The sequence below is a fragment of the Solenopsis invicta genome, chromosome 8 (genome assembly GCF_016802725.1).
Source record: "Solenopsis invicta isolate M01_SB chromosome 8, UNIL_Sinv_3.0, whole genome shotgun sequence".
In the NCBI taxonomy this organism is placed as follows: domain Eukaryota; kingdom Metazoa; phylum Arthropoda; class Insecta; order Hymenoptera; family Formicidae; genus Solenopsis; species Solenopsis invicta.
In genome coordinates this window covers 18,887,178-18,902,974 of record NC_052671.1, presented here as the reverse complement: position 1 = coordinate 18,902,974, position 15,797 = coordinate 18,887,178, and the positions used below count along the sequence as shown (strand labels likewise).

Below are 15,797 nucleotides of genomic sequence, written 5' to 3'. Positions count from 1 at the left end.
CCGCGCGGCACGCGGAAGGCGCGTGATCGTTAAAGGGCTTACCTATATTGGAAGTCTAACAGAAATCGAGAATCTCTCCTCCCTGGTACCCCTTGTCTACAATCAGATGGTATAAATACGACGCGAAATCGGAAAACAGATCACTTATATCGAGTCAACGATCGGTGAATGCGCAAACCAGGGCAGCCTCCTAAACTGCAGATCGCTAACAAGATAACGGGTGGGTCAATAGTTAACTTTCATTGAGAATTACTGAGATGTCTCTCCACTTGTCTCCACCCTTCCACAAAACTCCTAAAAATCCTCTCAGCACCGATGTCATGTACAGCGGCCAGGTTGTGCGCTGAATGAACCACCATTCAAACAGCTCTTCCTTAAGCCCTGTTCAAGACAAAAAAAAATTCTATCCTAAGGAACCTAACGAGACACGAATGCGCGATCCTGAGCCTCCGCTCATGTAGCGCCTTCGCAGCCTCGATCCTATGAACTCACACTCCTCTCAAAATATTAATTCCTTCAAAATAGAGGCAGAGGCAGAACATCTCTGGTTTTCAATAGAAACTTCTAGATTAACATAAAGAGATCTTTTCTTATAAATTCTTTTCTTTGTCCTATTATTAATTTTTTTTTTCTCTCTCTCTCTAGAGAAATCAGACTACATTCTATTACGACCACACTCACACCCGCTTTCTCTCTCTCTCTCTCTCTCTCTCTCTCTCTCTCTCTCTCTCTCTCTCTCTCTCTCTCTCTCTATTTTTCTAACTAAGTTTCTTTTTCTTCTTTTGCAATTATCCCGTTCATTTCTTTTTGTAACCCGTACAAATTATGTATTAGAAATAACACGGATTTATAACTAATAAAAAGTTCTAAATTAAAATAAATTCTAGCACTTTCTTCTTCACCTCCTGTTCCACGCACCCTCTTCCACGTAACGTAAAGATGCAACTTTTAAATTATCATTTCAACCAAAATTCTTTTATAAGGAAAAATAATTCAACAATAAAATAATTGTTGTCATGAGAACGAGCATATCACCATAATCATAACAACTGGTGACAGCGGCCGAAATTAATTTAATTACAACGCCAGTTTACAAATCGGCGGACGTAACACTAGAAAAAAAAATTCTAGTTAAACAGATGATGAATTGTTCAAAATCGTCCTTTTCCCAAATATTTGAAAAAATTAAAATTAAAAGTTTTTTTCAATATTTCATCAATGTTTTAAAATTTGTAAACATTTATTTAAAAATTATTTAAAACACATTTATTTATCAAACAAAAATTAGGAATTAACAAAATTACAAAAATTATAAATATGTTTTTTTACATAAATTATAAGACAGATTTGTTTATATTTGTCAAGAAATATTAATTATAATTTTTTACATTTTTACCATTATTTCAGTTTTGTGAATTTATTATTTAAATAAAAGAAAAAGATATTACCAAGATTAATAAAATTCATGCTTTTTTTTTAAAGAATAAAATATTGTGTTTATATTTGAAACATATTTTTAATATTTCACAAATGTTTTAAATAGTATTAAAAAAAAACATATTATTTATAACAAAAATATATCTTAATTGGTAGGCCGCGTTTTCTAAATACCTTTTAACATTTATTTTTCATTAATTATATATTGTACAATTTGTAAAAACAATATTTATTAAGTACTTATTAAACATTTATTTTATTTATTTAAAATGTCTCAGCAAAAATATTTAACAATAATTTAATAAAAAGAAAAATGAATTTAAGATTTACTACATATACAATAATATTATAACGTCGAAAAACGTTATAATTTATAATAATATTATATAACGTATTTAAATACGTGCAAATTGTGTTACTTTAATATATTTTTTAAACTATTTTTATAATTTACATTTTGTATCTGTTAAAGTTTACAGAAAGAAGCGTGTTGATATTACACTATAACAATAACTGGGCAATACGTTTTTACTATTCTTCTGTTAATTTTATCATAAAAATTATGTTAATTGTATACACAAGTAACTTCAAATTACGATCAGGATTATATTTTTGTTGTTGAAATATTAACATAGTATTAATGTTATCATTTAACACATACAGATTATGTTAAATTAACACAAAATTTAGAGTGGACCGTTTGGGACATGTGATTTATGTTACATTTAATACAATTTTTCCAACTTTGTACCTCTGAAAATTTTCGTGTTGCCTGGGTGCTCTCATTAAATGTTATCGGAGGAAAAAGAGTCGGCCACTTAAGATTCATGGTGATGTTCGTTCATGCGCGCAGCATCGCCGATCACCGACCAAGGATCGTGAGAAAGAACAAACGACGCGCGGATATCAATGTGACGCATCGCGACGCCAGGCGCACAGAGGCAGCAACCCCTGCCAACACTAACGCTGACGCCAACACCGACTCCGACGCCGACGCGACGCCGACGCCAACGCCGACGCCGACGCTGATGCCGACGCCGAGCGTCGACTCCGTCCGTCAGTCGGGGCGCCGTCGCGGGGATGCTCCGTACGGTAGATAGCGGAACGGGTGGCAGTGATCGCGGCACGTTATCTAGGAGTAGATCCACACCCATGTCTCACGGTGACGCGTTGCTACTCAGAGGTGTCAGGGGCGCGTGATCGCGCGCGAGATATATCGCCACACTCAATACTTTCCACTCTCTTACCGTTCTTTCCCTGTCGATTCCGTTGCGTCTGACACGGGAGTTTTGCATGAATTTCCTCCTTTCTCGATGCATAGATAAGTTCCAAATCCACGAGCGAATAACGAACGGAGATTATAATCTTCGGATCGCGTGGCGCGTGTCGCAAGAATGTGGCGGGTGTCATCCAGATGTCCATCAAAGTGGCGGTAAAGCATGATAATCGTCTATGGTAAATACGTCTGCAAGATCTGCAGGACACGTTGTAATAACGTGATACATCCTTTTCCTGTTTTTCTGTACTTTGGGGTATTTTTTTCTCTCTCAATTAAACACTTTGTAAACAGAGGTTTATAAAATACGAAATCAAATTGCTCGACAGTGTCACGCGCTTAAAGCTAAATAATTTGATTGCAAATTTTGTTCGCTCAAGTACAAAGCTCGTGTTCACGAGGTTCGATATTCAACGATGGGAATTGAATATTGTTCAACCGCGAGCAATCTCATGCAGCACAGAACATTCTAGTAATGTTCTAATGCAATATTGCTGAAAAAAAATCTCTGTGCTATATGAGATTCTTCTTATTATATTCCACAGTTGGATTTGTGCCCAATTTTTTCACCTCTAAATAACTTTATTCATGAGACATCTTCCATGGTAATTTTTAATAAAAGTGTAATACATTTTGTGTGTTGAAAGTTAGTACAAAGAACAGTTATCCTTTAGACACATAAAGAGATTTCAGTGAAAAAAATAAATTTTTAATCATTTAACGGATATTTTTATCTAGAAGATAACTATCGGAAGGTGTGAAAAAAACGGACATTATTCGAAGAGTAGCTAGAGACTAATGAATGTTGAATAATGTTCGGACATGTTTGCTCATCGAAGAACGTGACGTTGCTTGTCACGAGATTTTTCACACTTTATACCACTGTCGCTCCGCAGAGTTGCCACATTAGAACATGTCTCTACGAGCGTTGTTAAGGGATGCTTTTCACGGAATACCGCGCGCGTAATCGAATATGTAAGTGCGCACGAGCACTTGACAAGACTGAATTGTGAATTTTGTACCAACACACGTGCTCGAGTTGCAACTAAACTCGCACAAAACCGCAACTAAACGAAGCGATTGATTTTGCAATCTTTACATAAATTACGCTCGCACGAGCACGTGGCTATAATCACGTAGCTGTCACCATATTTTCCGCCTAAAACGTTGATACGATTGCTACAACGTTTTCACGATTGCAGATTACCGATTTGTTTGCATACGATTTGCTAAATAATCGTGAAAAATATATAGGGGGCATTCTTTATCAAGCGAATCGTCCTGTCGCTTTAAAATTCAGCTTAACCAACAAAATTTCTTTTTGATCTTAAATTGTAAATATGTATGTATATCTATAATACTTTAGTTAGCAATTAAACTTTTTTGAAAATTCAAAATGGCGGACTCTATATAGCAGTAAAAGTACAAGAAACGAACTAAAAGTTTTCTGTAAAATACAACAAAATTAATGTGTACAAAAAATTTTAAAACTTTGTTTCCAAAGGTTTTTGGAGCCGCTGATTATGTATCTGGATTGTCAAAAACACAAAATATAACACAAATATAAATGATGAATCCCGTATGATGGATATGAAAAGAATATTATAGTGAAAACAAGAAAGTAAAAGATATAAATTACATAATAAATTTAGAATTTACGTCATTTTTACATTATTAGAAAGCTGTCTGTATTGCATGTACAAAATTATACAAGAATATCTTTATACTTTTTTTGCATGAAGCTTACACTACTTTTCTTTTCATTGTTTCTTTATTTTTCTTATTCTTTTCGTTTTATTTTTACTCTCTTTTATATACCAAAATATCTATAAAATTTTAAAACAACTTTCTTTGTGCGAGTATATAACTTTTATTAATAAATCTGGTAGAACTGTGAAACCGTGTTCAGTCAAAATATTGGAGATTAATCTTGTAGCACTAAATCGTTTTTTAAAATGGAATTTATTAACAAAATTGAATATTCTTCCAAATTTCCGCAAAATAGCATTTTATCACATATTGAAATATTTGTGTGTAGAGAGAAAGAGAGAGAGAGAGAGAGAGAGAGAGAGAGAGAAGAAGGACGGTAGTCGTGGAATATATAATATATCTGGAGTGGTGGAATATCATAATATCTCATATAATTCGCATTAAATTTTAGGAGCAACCGTTAAAATTATTTTAGTATAGTTTATTATAGTTTATTTAGACACTGTAAAATAATTACTGGTCATTAAATGTTTGCTGTATTTTCATAAAAATTGAATTTTTGTTTTACAGGTAACTAAAATTTTTAACTTTAATCTAACTTGAAGGCCTCGAGTGTGAATTTTATATAATATTATGGAATTTAATGTGTATCATATGGAATTTAATGTGTGAATCAGCAAAAAGTCATGTTATATGTGGGCAGTGATTGTGGAATAAGTCATCTTTCTTGCAACTTTACAATTTCGTTGTAGACGTTATAGTGTTCATTAGAATTATTCAAGGAATAATTCTTATCAAAGGAATTATTTTAAAAAGTTTCAAATTTCATTTGAAAAACTTTTTAAGCTAAAAAAGTCATTAAAAACATTTTTTTCAAATAAAATATATTTTATGAAATGTTTGTAAAATCTTATTTTGTGGCACTTATTTGTGTATAAAATTTATGAAAGATCATTAATTAATTTTTTTTTTATAAATAAAAGTGTCTTCTATGACAATAATTATTAATATTCAACGATTTCCTTACTATTTTTTACTACTTCCTTACCACAAACGCATCTCTTTTTCCTTTTTCAGTAAATTGTAAATTACATCTGTTCTATATATCTAAACTTCTACCTATAGAGTAATTGATAGAACTTTATAGCTAATAAACTGACGTTGGTCAGAATTGTGTCGCGTTAATATTTATTGAGTTATGGTCAGAAAACAAAATAATATTCCACACCACTTTTTTTCCTTTACCGTATAAAAGTATACATACATATGCGTGACCGTGTGTGTAAATATGTATATACATACAACATGGCTTTATTTACTGAATTCATACACATATTACGATACATTAAATTTAATAATATTATTTGAAATTCACATTTAATGTTTTCAAGTTAGATTAAAATTAAATAATTAATATGTAACGTGCTTCTTAAAATTACGTAGAGAATATACATCCGTAAACATTTTTACTAATCTCTAAAACTGTAATTCAACTTTCATAAAAACACAGTAAACACTAATGACCAGTAACCATTCTACAATGTTATATGTATAGACTATAACGAAATAATTTTAACAGTTGCTTTTAGAATTTTCAACGCGAATTTCAAGATATCATGATATCATATGACATTCTACCACTCCAGATATATTCCATGACTGCCGTTCTTCTTCTATACATAAGTTTATTATCGATAAATTAAGTAAATATTTTTAATCTTCAAACTCTTTTCAAAGTTTAATTTAACTTTTATCATTTTCAATACAGTGCATGATTAAAAAAATAAAAAAAGGAGAAATAAAAATACAATCTAATTTTACACGTTTTTAATATTTATGTTTTATTTACTTTATTTTTGTAAAAGTAACAAAACATAAATATAAAGAGAGAGAGAGAAAACATCAATATTAAAATAATTTTTGAAAAAATAAGTCGGTAATTTGACATAAATATGACAAAGTTAAATAGATATTTGACATACAGGGTGTTTATTTGAAAACTTTCCAGTTGATTATCTCAAAAAATATGAAAGATACAAGAGAAAAGTTAAAACATTTTTTCCATGATTTCGAAGAGGAAAGAGAACGGCACTCTCAATTTTTTATTTAGAGGACGTTTTCAACGTAATTTGAAGGTCAAATTTGTTTTTTTTTTAACGGAATGTATATTTTTTATTACAGGATCTTATTCTACGTAAAAAAAAACAAATAACTTTTGTAAGAAACATTTTTTTGTTCCATCACTATTTTAAGAGATATAAAAGAAAATAGCAAGGCATAGTTACTGTATAAAATTTTGTCATTTATTATAACAAATGTTCAAAATGTTTTCCGTTGTTTCCAAATGTCCAAAATGTTCGTTCAGAATTTCAAAATTGCCTTTATTATTTTTTAGCAAATAACGGAGAACATTTTGAGCATTTGTTATAATAAATGACAAAATTTTATGCAGTAATTATGCCTTGCTATTTTATTTTACATCTCCTAAAATAGTAATCAAACAAAAAAATGTTTTCTGCAAAAGTTACTTGTTTTTTTACGTAGAATAAGATCATGTAATGAAAAATATACATTTCCATTTTAAAAAACAAATTTGACCTTCAAATTATGTTGAAAATGCCCTGATCCAAATAAAAAATTGAGAGTGCCGTTCTCTTTCCTCCTCGAAATCATGGAAAAAGTGTAAAAACTTTTTTTGTTTTTATTTTTCATATTTTTCGAGATAATCAGCTAGAAAGTTTTCAAATAAACATTCTGTATGTCTGAACTTCAATCTTTTTCATATCAAAATAAATGTAGTTTATCGATATTATCACAAAAGTTCTTGTCATATGAGGTACATGAGTACGGTAACGAATTTATTTTAATATCTGACCAAACGATTATCATAACATTTCGTTATTAAACTGATATTTTGTTGATAATATTAATTATGCGTATGTAATGTACAAATATGTTTTCTATAGAAATAATTTCTTAATAAAAATATCACTGCATATTTGTATAATAACCTTGATGTCGAAAGGTACTCTTATAATATCTTCACTACTTGTCATATCATCATGGCTGAGCACGCGAAACATCAGCTCTATGATTCGTAAATTTTAATCGCGAATAATAGAAGAAAAGAGGGTATTATGGCTACTGTCGACAATATGATGACAGTAACCCTTAATATCTCTGTTATCAGGTGACATATTCTAACAATTGCTTATGGATTTATTTGTTTAGCAGTCAGTCATTTTTTAGTGATGCTAATATGCCAATTTCGAGAGCGCCAATTAGTTTATAAGAAAAAGCTGTTCAGTATCCTTGCTTCTATAACATATGTCAATGCCATGATTGGAGCTGGGTCCCATATTGTGCACAAGTACCTTCCTAACTTGAGTGTATTATCACACAAAGGTACATACACTCAAATGTTTTTTTGTTATTTAACTTTTTATTCGTCTGTATACATTTCAATTTATACAAAGTTAAAACAATAACATGGAATTTTATTAATGTGGTTTTTTAAGCAAAATTTTTATATCGAAATATTTCTTTGATAAATCGATTGTCATTTTAGAGGGCGGTGTCTAAAAACATTAGAGATATCATTTTATGCTTGTTTTTTCATGTTAAACAAAGATAAAATGATATTTCTAGCTAAATTTCTAATGGTATTTCTAAAGTTTCTGAACGCAGGAAAATTCTAAACAATGGAAAATTAAAAATACATAATTTTATAACAAGATACTGTGTTTCTTTTAAACTAAACTAATTTTTTTTAATTATTTTTATAGATAGCCATAGTACAACCACTTTTTCTTCTATCGATTATGCAGTGCATTATACTTTCATAAATCACATCCTAAATAATAAATATTTCATTACTTTGAATCTAAAGAATCTGTCAAATAACACTTTGACGAACGTAATCGTTCAAATTTCAATAGAAAATATTAATTATAATCAAAATTATTCAATAAAATGAAAATGAGTGCCATATTAACTTCTTCTCTATTTGAAAATTATTATACCTTGACATTAGAATTTTCTTCTAAGAATGTTTGAAGGAACGTTTGTCCTTAAGGGAAAATACAATGATGGGACACCTTGTGCGCGCGTGCGTGTATGTACATATGTCTATGTATATCATGAAAATTTGCTAAATACTGTAATACTGACATAAATCATTTCCGAGCGAACAATTTGCGCATCGATAAGAACCTCGTTCGTATGTATCCGTAATGACGCAATATCATGCCTTTTCTCGCGTGACGTAATCTCGACGTAATGCTTTGAACGAAAAGATCAAATTTGTTTTCAGTGAGACAGAAATAACAAATTCTTGCTGTTATTGTGTAGAATCATAAGAGGAAACCCGCATTTCGGCGAGAAGCAAGCAAAAGGGTGATGGCACTGAAATGACGCAATTTGCTCCCTAACGCCAGATAATCGTCCAGGTTTGAGGGTGGGTCCAGTGCCATTGTCATCATAATGAATCGAGAAAACGAGGAAGTACGTTAACAAATACGAGAGCACCTATTTATCTTCCATTCTTCTTTCTTACTTTTTATAACGATCTGTCGCACTAAAAATAGTTGGCCAAAAGTCAAATTTTCAAGTTTTCAATAAAGTATCGGAACCATATAAAATATTATTTCAAATATGTAATATATTATATCTAATAGTTCTCTGATTAAATTTATTAGTGATTTGAAAATATTTTCTCAAAGTTGTGAACCACGCTATGCATGCGTTTTACAGCATTTTGTAAATACGATATTATGTTCTTTCAAATAATCATTATATACGTAATATACTATTATATAAATGTTAAATTATACTTACAATTTTACTTCTACAAAAGTTAAGATAAAAGATTTTTATATATTTATAATTCTATATTAATACAAACAAGTTTTTAAATTTGCCTGATTAATTTGATAAATCAACATTTGAAATAGTCATAAAAAATTTTTTAACTGCCAATTGCTGCCTATTAGCTTATATTTCAATTACATTAGGTGTCCTACGTATATTTAGTTTAACAGCTTAATATCTCAAGAATTCTGCGATCAATTTTAATCACTTTGGTCTCCAATTTTATAGATTCCACGGGTTTCTAAAACTATGTCAAGACTTATCTTCTTTCACCCTTTCCCCTTATCGTTAAAGGGCAAGCTAAGGATAATTTGAAAATTTCAAATAGTAATTTATATAAAGTAATTTTGTAATCTATGTATATAAAATAAATTATTATTACACCGGGACCGGAGATTCCGGAGGTGCCAGGTTCGAACCCTGGGTGGGGTGTTATTTTTCGCAATAAATTTCTTACAGTTTTTTTAGGGGGGAATGGGTATATAGATGCAAATCAGCATCAATTATTATATTAAATTAATTAATTTAATATAAATGTTGATATTACTAATTCTTATTCGACATGCTGTGTTATGACCGGAAAAAATTTGGCGCACATTCTGATTGAATTCAAAGAAGTATATAAAATCACACGAATAAATATAGGCACTAAGATTTAGCTGCGACCGAAGAAGGCTTTCTTCTTACTTTCAATGTGTTGTTACACTATTGGTCTAAAAACATATTTATAATTTAAATTGTTATTATTTGAAATATTTCTTTCTTAAAATTATTTCTTCACATGCTGAACTGTTATTGAGCCATGAGTATAATTGTATAAAGTGGAAAGACTTTGCTCTCGGATGATTGTGGACTTAATTATTTTTTATATCCTTGATTTTAATTACTTTTATAAATTATTTATAATAATATTAATGCATTATAAATTTCGATTTAATTTAATAATATAAATAGTTATTAGAAGTTTTGCATACCTTAGTACGACTAGAATTTTAAAAATTAATTTATTTTATTATAATGATGGTTAGTTATTTTCCAATTCATTAATCTTTCCTTTTCAACACTTTTAGAAATAAAAGGTTAGGAAGTTTATATATAATATACTTATATATGTATTTTATATTTATTTTTATATTATTTTTTATTTATATTTACACTCGACAGCAAAATTAAGGGATCACCTATTCTGACTCCGAAAAATAGGCGTAATTCAAGAGAGTGTAACTTTGTCAAAAATAATCGTAAAAAAATTTTAATAAAAGCATTTTAAAGTTTGAAATCTCTAGTTTTGAGATTGATAAGTCATTGAACGATTTACAGTTAATTTACGAAGTTACGCGGATTTAAATGGGGATGCGTCAAATCTCAAAAAGTTTTTACAAACTTTGCTAAACTCCACGGCGCGAAATAAAAATTGCACGCAAATTCGGCTTACAGGGTAGATTCGAAAGGGTAGATTTTTAGCTTTAATTTGCGTTTTTGTTGAGCTGTGTACGATTTTTTTTCACTGAGTTAGGCAACACTGAAGTAAAAATGGCCTTTTTTGCTTCAATGTTGAATAATTCAGTGAATAAAAATCGTACAAAGCTCAACAAAAACGCAAATTAAAGCTACGATTAACCCTTTTGAATGCTGTAAGCCGCATTTGCGTGCAATTTTTATTTTGCGTTGTGAAGCTTTGCAAAGTTCATAAAAAAAATTCGACAAATGTCAAAATCTTATAAAAATTTTACTACATTGTACAGCGTGAAATAAAAATTGCACACAAATGCAGTTGACAGCATTTTAAAGCGTAGATCTTTAGCTTTAATTTTCGTTTTTGTTGAGTTTTGTATGATTTTTTTTTTACTGACAATGAGTTAAGCAACATTGAAGCAAAAATGGTTCCTTTTTGTAACGTTGAATAAATCGGTAAATAAACATCATACAACGCTCAACAAATACGCAAATTAAAGATAAAGAGTCGCGCTTTCGAACGCTACAAACTACATTTGTGTGCGATTTTTAATTTACGTCAAATAAACTTGCAAAATTTGTAATAATTTTTGCTTCAGTGTTGCCTAACTCAATGAAAAAAAATCGTACAAATTTTAACAAAAACGCAAATTAAAGCTAAAGATCCACCCTTTCGAATGCTGTAAACCGCATTTGCGTGCAATTTTTATTTTGTGTCGTAGAGCTTTGCAAAGTTTGTAAAAAATTTTGAGATTTGACGCATCCCCATTTAAATCCGCGTAACTTCGTAAACTATTTGTAAATCGTTTAATGACTTATCAATCTCAAAACTAGAGATTTCAAGCTTAAAAATGCTTTTTTAAAATTTTTTATGATTATTTTTGACAAAGTTACACTCTCTTGAATTACGCCTATTTTTCGGAGTCAGAATAGGTGATCCCTTAATTTTGCTGTCAAATGTATATATTAATATATTTTATTATTTAATTATGTCTAATAAAGGTGATAAAATTATCTAATCAAACGTGATTTTTTTCAGCACGCTATTTTCCTAATTGTATTTACAAATTTAAAAATTTTTTTCCGTAATTAAAGTATAATACATTAAAAGCACAAATGTAACTCAGGCCGATTGACTTTATGTCGAGAACGAAAAAAATAAAGAAATTTAGATCTGTTTCATTTATTCTTAACTTAATGCAGCGTCTATAGCTGTCAACATATGCCAATATCTGCTTCATACAAAAATTTTGCTGTTTGTACAAAACGGAAATAGATTGAGATATGGATTACATTATAAAATAACGTTGCGTTCTTAAATTTTGGCTTGGATACTTAGTATAAAAGATTAGTATACTTTAAAAATTTGTCTATATACATGCATGCAATATTGATGTATGTAATAATATATTATTACGTTTCGTAAATCGTACGTATGTATTGTAAATCATATGTGTGTAATTGTTGTTTAATCTGTAAAACTTACGACTTTACATCTCTTTAAAATAATATATTAATTTTAATATTCTCAAAATGTATATGTTTATAAATTGGTATATAGCTATAAATATATATATATATATATATATATATATATATATATACATATATACAGTTTTGTGTACGTTAGCTTTAATTTACGAAATATGCTTTTGGCCAACTATTTTGGATTTTGGACCACTGTACGTCGTATGAAATTATTACAATTATATTAATCCTGTTAAAAAATTTGTTTTCAAATTTTTAATGAAAGTAATAAAAGTAATTCAGAATGCGTCGTATTCCATTAAAAAAAGGGATATCTGGACAATTAAGAAACAATTAAAAATACTCTCAAAAATATATCTTCCGCGAGGGGGAATTCACAACCCAAAATTTTGTACACCAATGCCGATTTTTGGCATTGCTGTAAAACACTGCCGACATTTTTGTACACTGCCGACAATGCTTATTGTTAGTCAATGCCTACAATGCCGTCAATCCTATATTAAAATTAAGGCAATGCCATGCAATTATGAACACTACCGCGTGCCCATTATCATACGCCAATGCCTGCACAAGAATTCTAAAGCTTTCCCGAAGTATTCAAAAATTTTTGTGCTCAACCCCATGATCGAAAAACCGACTCTGAAGTGAGCTCACCACTCCCCAACCACTGACGACAATGCCGTCAATATTATAAGGTCACTGCTTACTTTTTCGGCAGTCCACTGCCGAAATTTTGTACACCAATGCCGGCTGTGAATTTCCCCTCGATCTTCCGTGTTTAATTAACCCTTAAACACACAAGTGCATGGGTCTGAGAAGCCATATGAAGTTTCGAACGCTTGCTGTGTCACGCTAGAATGAGATAGGAGGTTTGGACCAGGGGATAAAAGAAGTTTAAAATCTCTTCTTTCGATTGATATGCTTAATCAACTTTTTTGGTCAACTAGAATTTGAACGGCAGCAAAGTTTTGTTGGGGTCTGTGGAACTAACATTGTGTGTAAGTGAAATTTTTTCATCTCATATAAAAGAAACCGGACAAAACACTTTTGAATAGATCCGTATGTTACTCACATATACTCTGTCTAAAATTAAAATACTATGTAATGCTGTAGAAAAGGGGGTTTCTGCGCTTGGTCCGAAATATATCATGAAACACATCAATTTTCATTTGCTTTGTCATATAAGCATATTTTTTAAAAGAAATAATGACAAAATTTTTTTTTAAGTATGACTTCGGTTTTAAAACGCCGTATTGTAAAGTCATTAAAAGTTTTTTGTTGCAAAGATATAATTTTTTTTAATGGATTTTCACCAAAAAATATCTTATATTCTCCTTGTTACAAAATTATACTTTTAAAAAATAATGTTAATGCCACAATTGTTTTTGAAAGTATGACTTTTTAGTTTTAAAACGCTTTATTTTAAAATCCTTAAAAGTTTTTTGTTGCGAAGATATGATTTTTTAAAGAAAAAGTGGATTTTTGAACAATTTTTCATTTTTGTCTAATGGTTTTTCCTTTATAATTTCACAATAAGTCATTTTTTGGCAGTGTTGTTTGTGCAGTCACATTTCTGAGATTCTAAACTTTTATTTAAAAAAAAATTGTTGAAAAATATTGATTGGAACCAAAGTTATAACTTCTCAAAGTTGAAAAAGTCTCTCAGATCCGAAAATGCATTTACATATTTTACAGGATCGGTGTATTTAAGGGTTAAAAACATATAATGACTATATATCGTTAATTAAATATGACATAATTCAAAAATAAAATTGTTTAGTTCGAATGTTTTAAATCACAAAAATTTTGTAATATTATTTTTAAATGTAATAATTAATGTAATAATTAATGTAATATTGTAACTGATGATAAAGAAATAAAAGTATTATTAGCTTTTTACTCAATCTATTAATGTCTCATCAGAATTTTCTTTTCTGCAAACAAATAAAAAATTATAATTCTTGTTATATCGTGACAAATGAGCAATATAATGTATTATAATTCTGTGACAAAAAGTAAAAAATTTCTTAATTATTAACTACAGAAATTAATATTGTTAAATCGGTGTAGCATAATAGATCGAAGAAATTTATTTAAAAATTTTCTCTAAACTTGAAATTATCAATTTTATTTAAGAAATTATTATAAGTAGGTTCTATTTTTACATTTCATCATTTAATACAATAAATAACGGAAAAGTATAATACATACAAGATTCATAGCTTTAATTTAATACACGATATAAAAACATCCAAGACAAGTTTGCCACTTTTATTAGACATAATGTTATTCCTGTCAAAGATTAATTTTTTATCAGCGCGCTTTCTCACGTTTTCCGCTGTGCGCTCGCAAATAACCGACGACCTCGCACATTAATCTTTCATCCTCAGCAGCGACCGGTCCCTCAGACGCTGTGCGGCGCGCTGCAAAAGGAACCGAACTGCAAATGCCTGGTGCTGACGGTCCTTATATACGGCTGTCTCGCGGCAGTAACATGGTGCAGATGTGCCAATGTTACCAAGGTAAGAGAGATTCCGCAACTGATTGTATGTCGATTTCTTGTCGCTAGCTTAATAAATTAAAAACGTATGGTTTTGTATCATAATTTCTTCAATTATAAAAAATATACTAAAATGGAATTAACACATTACTCATAATATCGTTACGGTTACTGTTACTTTTCATAATAACGAAAAAATTAGTTTTTCAATAAGTAATGAGAGTTATCTTTCAAAAGTGATTTTTTTAACTCTAGCGTTATCATTACTGTCATGAAAAATTGTGACATCATTATGAAAAAATACGATAACAGTAATAATTAAACAATATACCGCGTTATTTTTTATTTTTAAAAGTTTTCAGAATTGTTACTGTATAAGTTACTGTATAAGTTACTGTAATATAAAAAAAGTTTTTGAGGAAAATCTAGAAATAAACTTATATTAATAAGGTTTCGGTACACTTAGAGAAAAAATCAGACACTAAGTTTGTGAACAAATAGCACCTTAACTATGTATTATGAAGTTATAATAAAAACAATAATCAATTATGTGAACTGAAAAAATACAATAATATTAATCATTTGTAGTAAAATGGTAGGATAAACTATAGAAAAATAGTAATACAAATGTAGATGACGAAAAAATAAAGCTAAGACTGAGATTCGAATTCAAGATCTCTCGTTTTCATTCTTAACACTAAAGCCCTGCACCACTGCTCAATTGCTATCATAGTTCTTACACTCGTATATCTACTTAAGTGGTTGTATGTACATATACTAAAAGTATGTGACTGTTATAACGTATATATGGTAAAGTTTATATAACTATAAAATCATAGTTTAAGTACTATATCGATAAACTACCCGTAAAAAATTTTTGATATATTATTATATATAACTATATATGAAAAACTTTTTTACCGAGTATAAACTAATAGTTGCGCATATATTATTGCCGTGATGATACAACTGAAACTTTGAAGAACAAGATAGTTTATTGAATTGTGTATATTAATTCTACATATAAAATATGTATTGTTGTCACTTTTTAGTTACCACCGT

At 29.6% G+C, this 15,797-nt stretch overlaps 1 protein-coding gene across 7 annotated transcripts in view; it reads left to right on the top strand.

Annotated features, from left to right (window-relative positions):
* Nucleotides 1–2,476: 2,476 nt before the first annotated feature.
* LOC105193321 overlaps nt 2,477–15,797 on the top strand; it is a 32,363-nt gene continuing 19,042 nt past the window's right edge. For 2 of the 7 annotated variants that reach the window (XM_039452307.1, XM_039452303.1), the window contains exons 1-3: nt 2,478–2,892; nt 8,774–8,926; nt 14,626–14,757. In XM_039452307.1, the coding sequence (XP_039308241.1) occupies nt 8,906–8,926; nt 14,626–14,757 (153 nt within the window). In that variant the 5' untranslated portion in view covers nt 2,478–2,892; nt 8,774–8,905. Of the gene's footprint in view, nt 2,893–8,166; nt 8,927–14,625; nt 14,758–15,797 lie in introns of those variants that run through there. The other 5 variants (XM_039452309.1, XM_039452305.1, XM_039452306.1 and 2 more) reach the window with 5 other exon arrangements.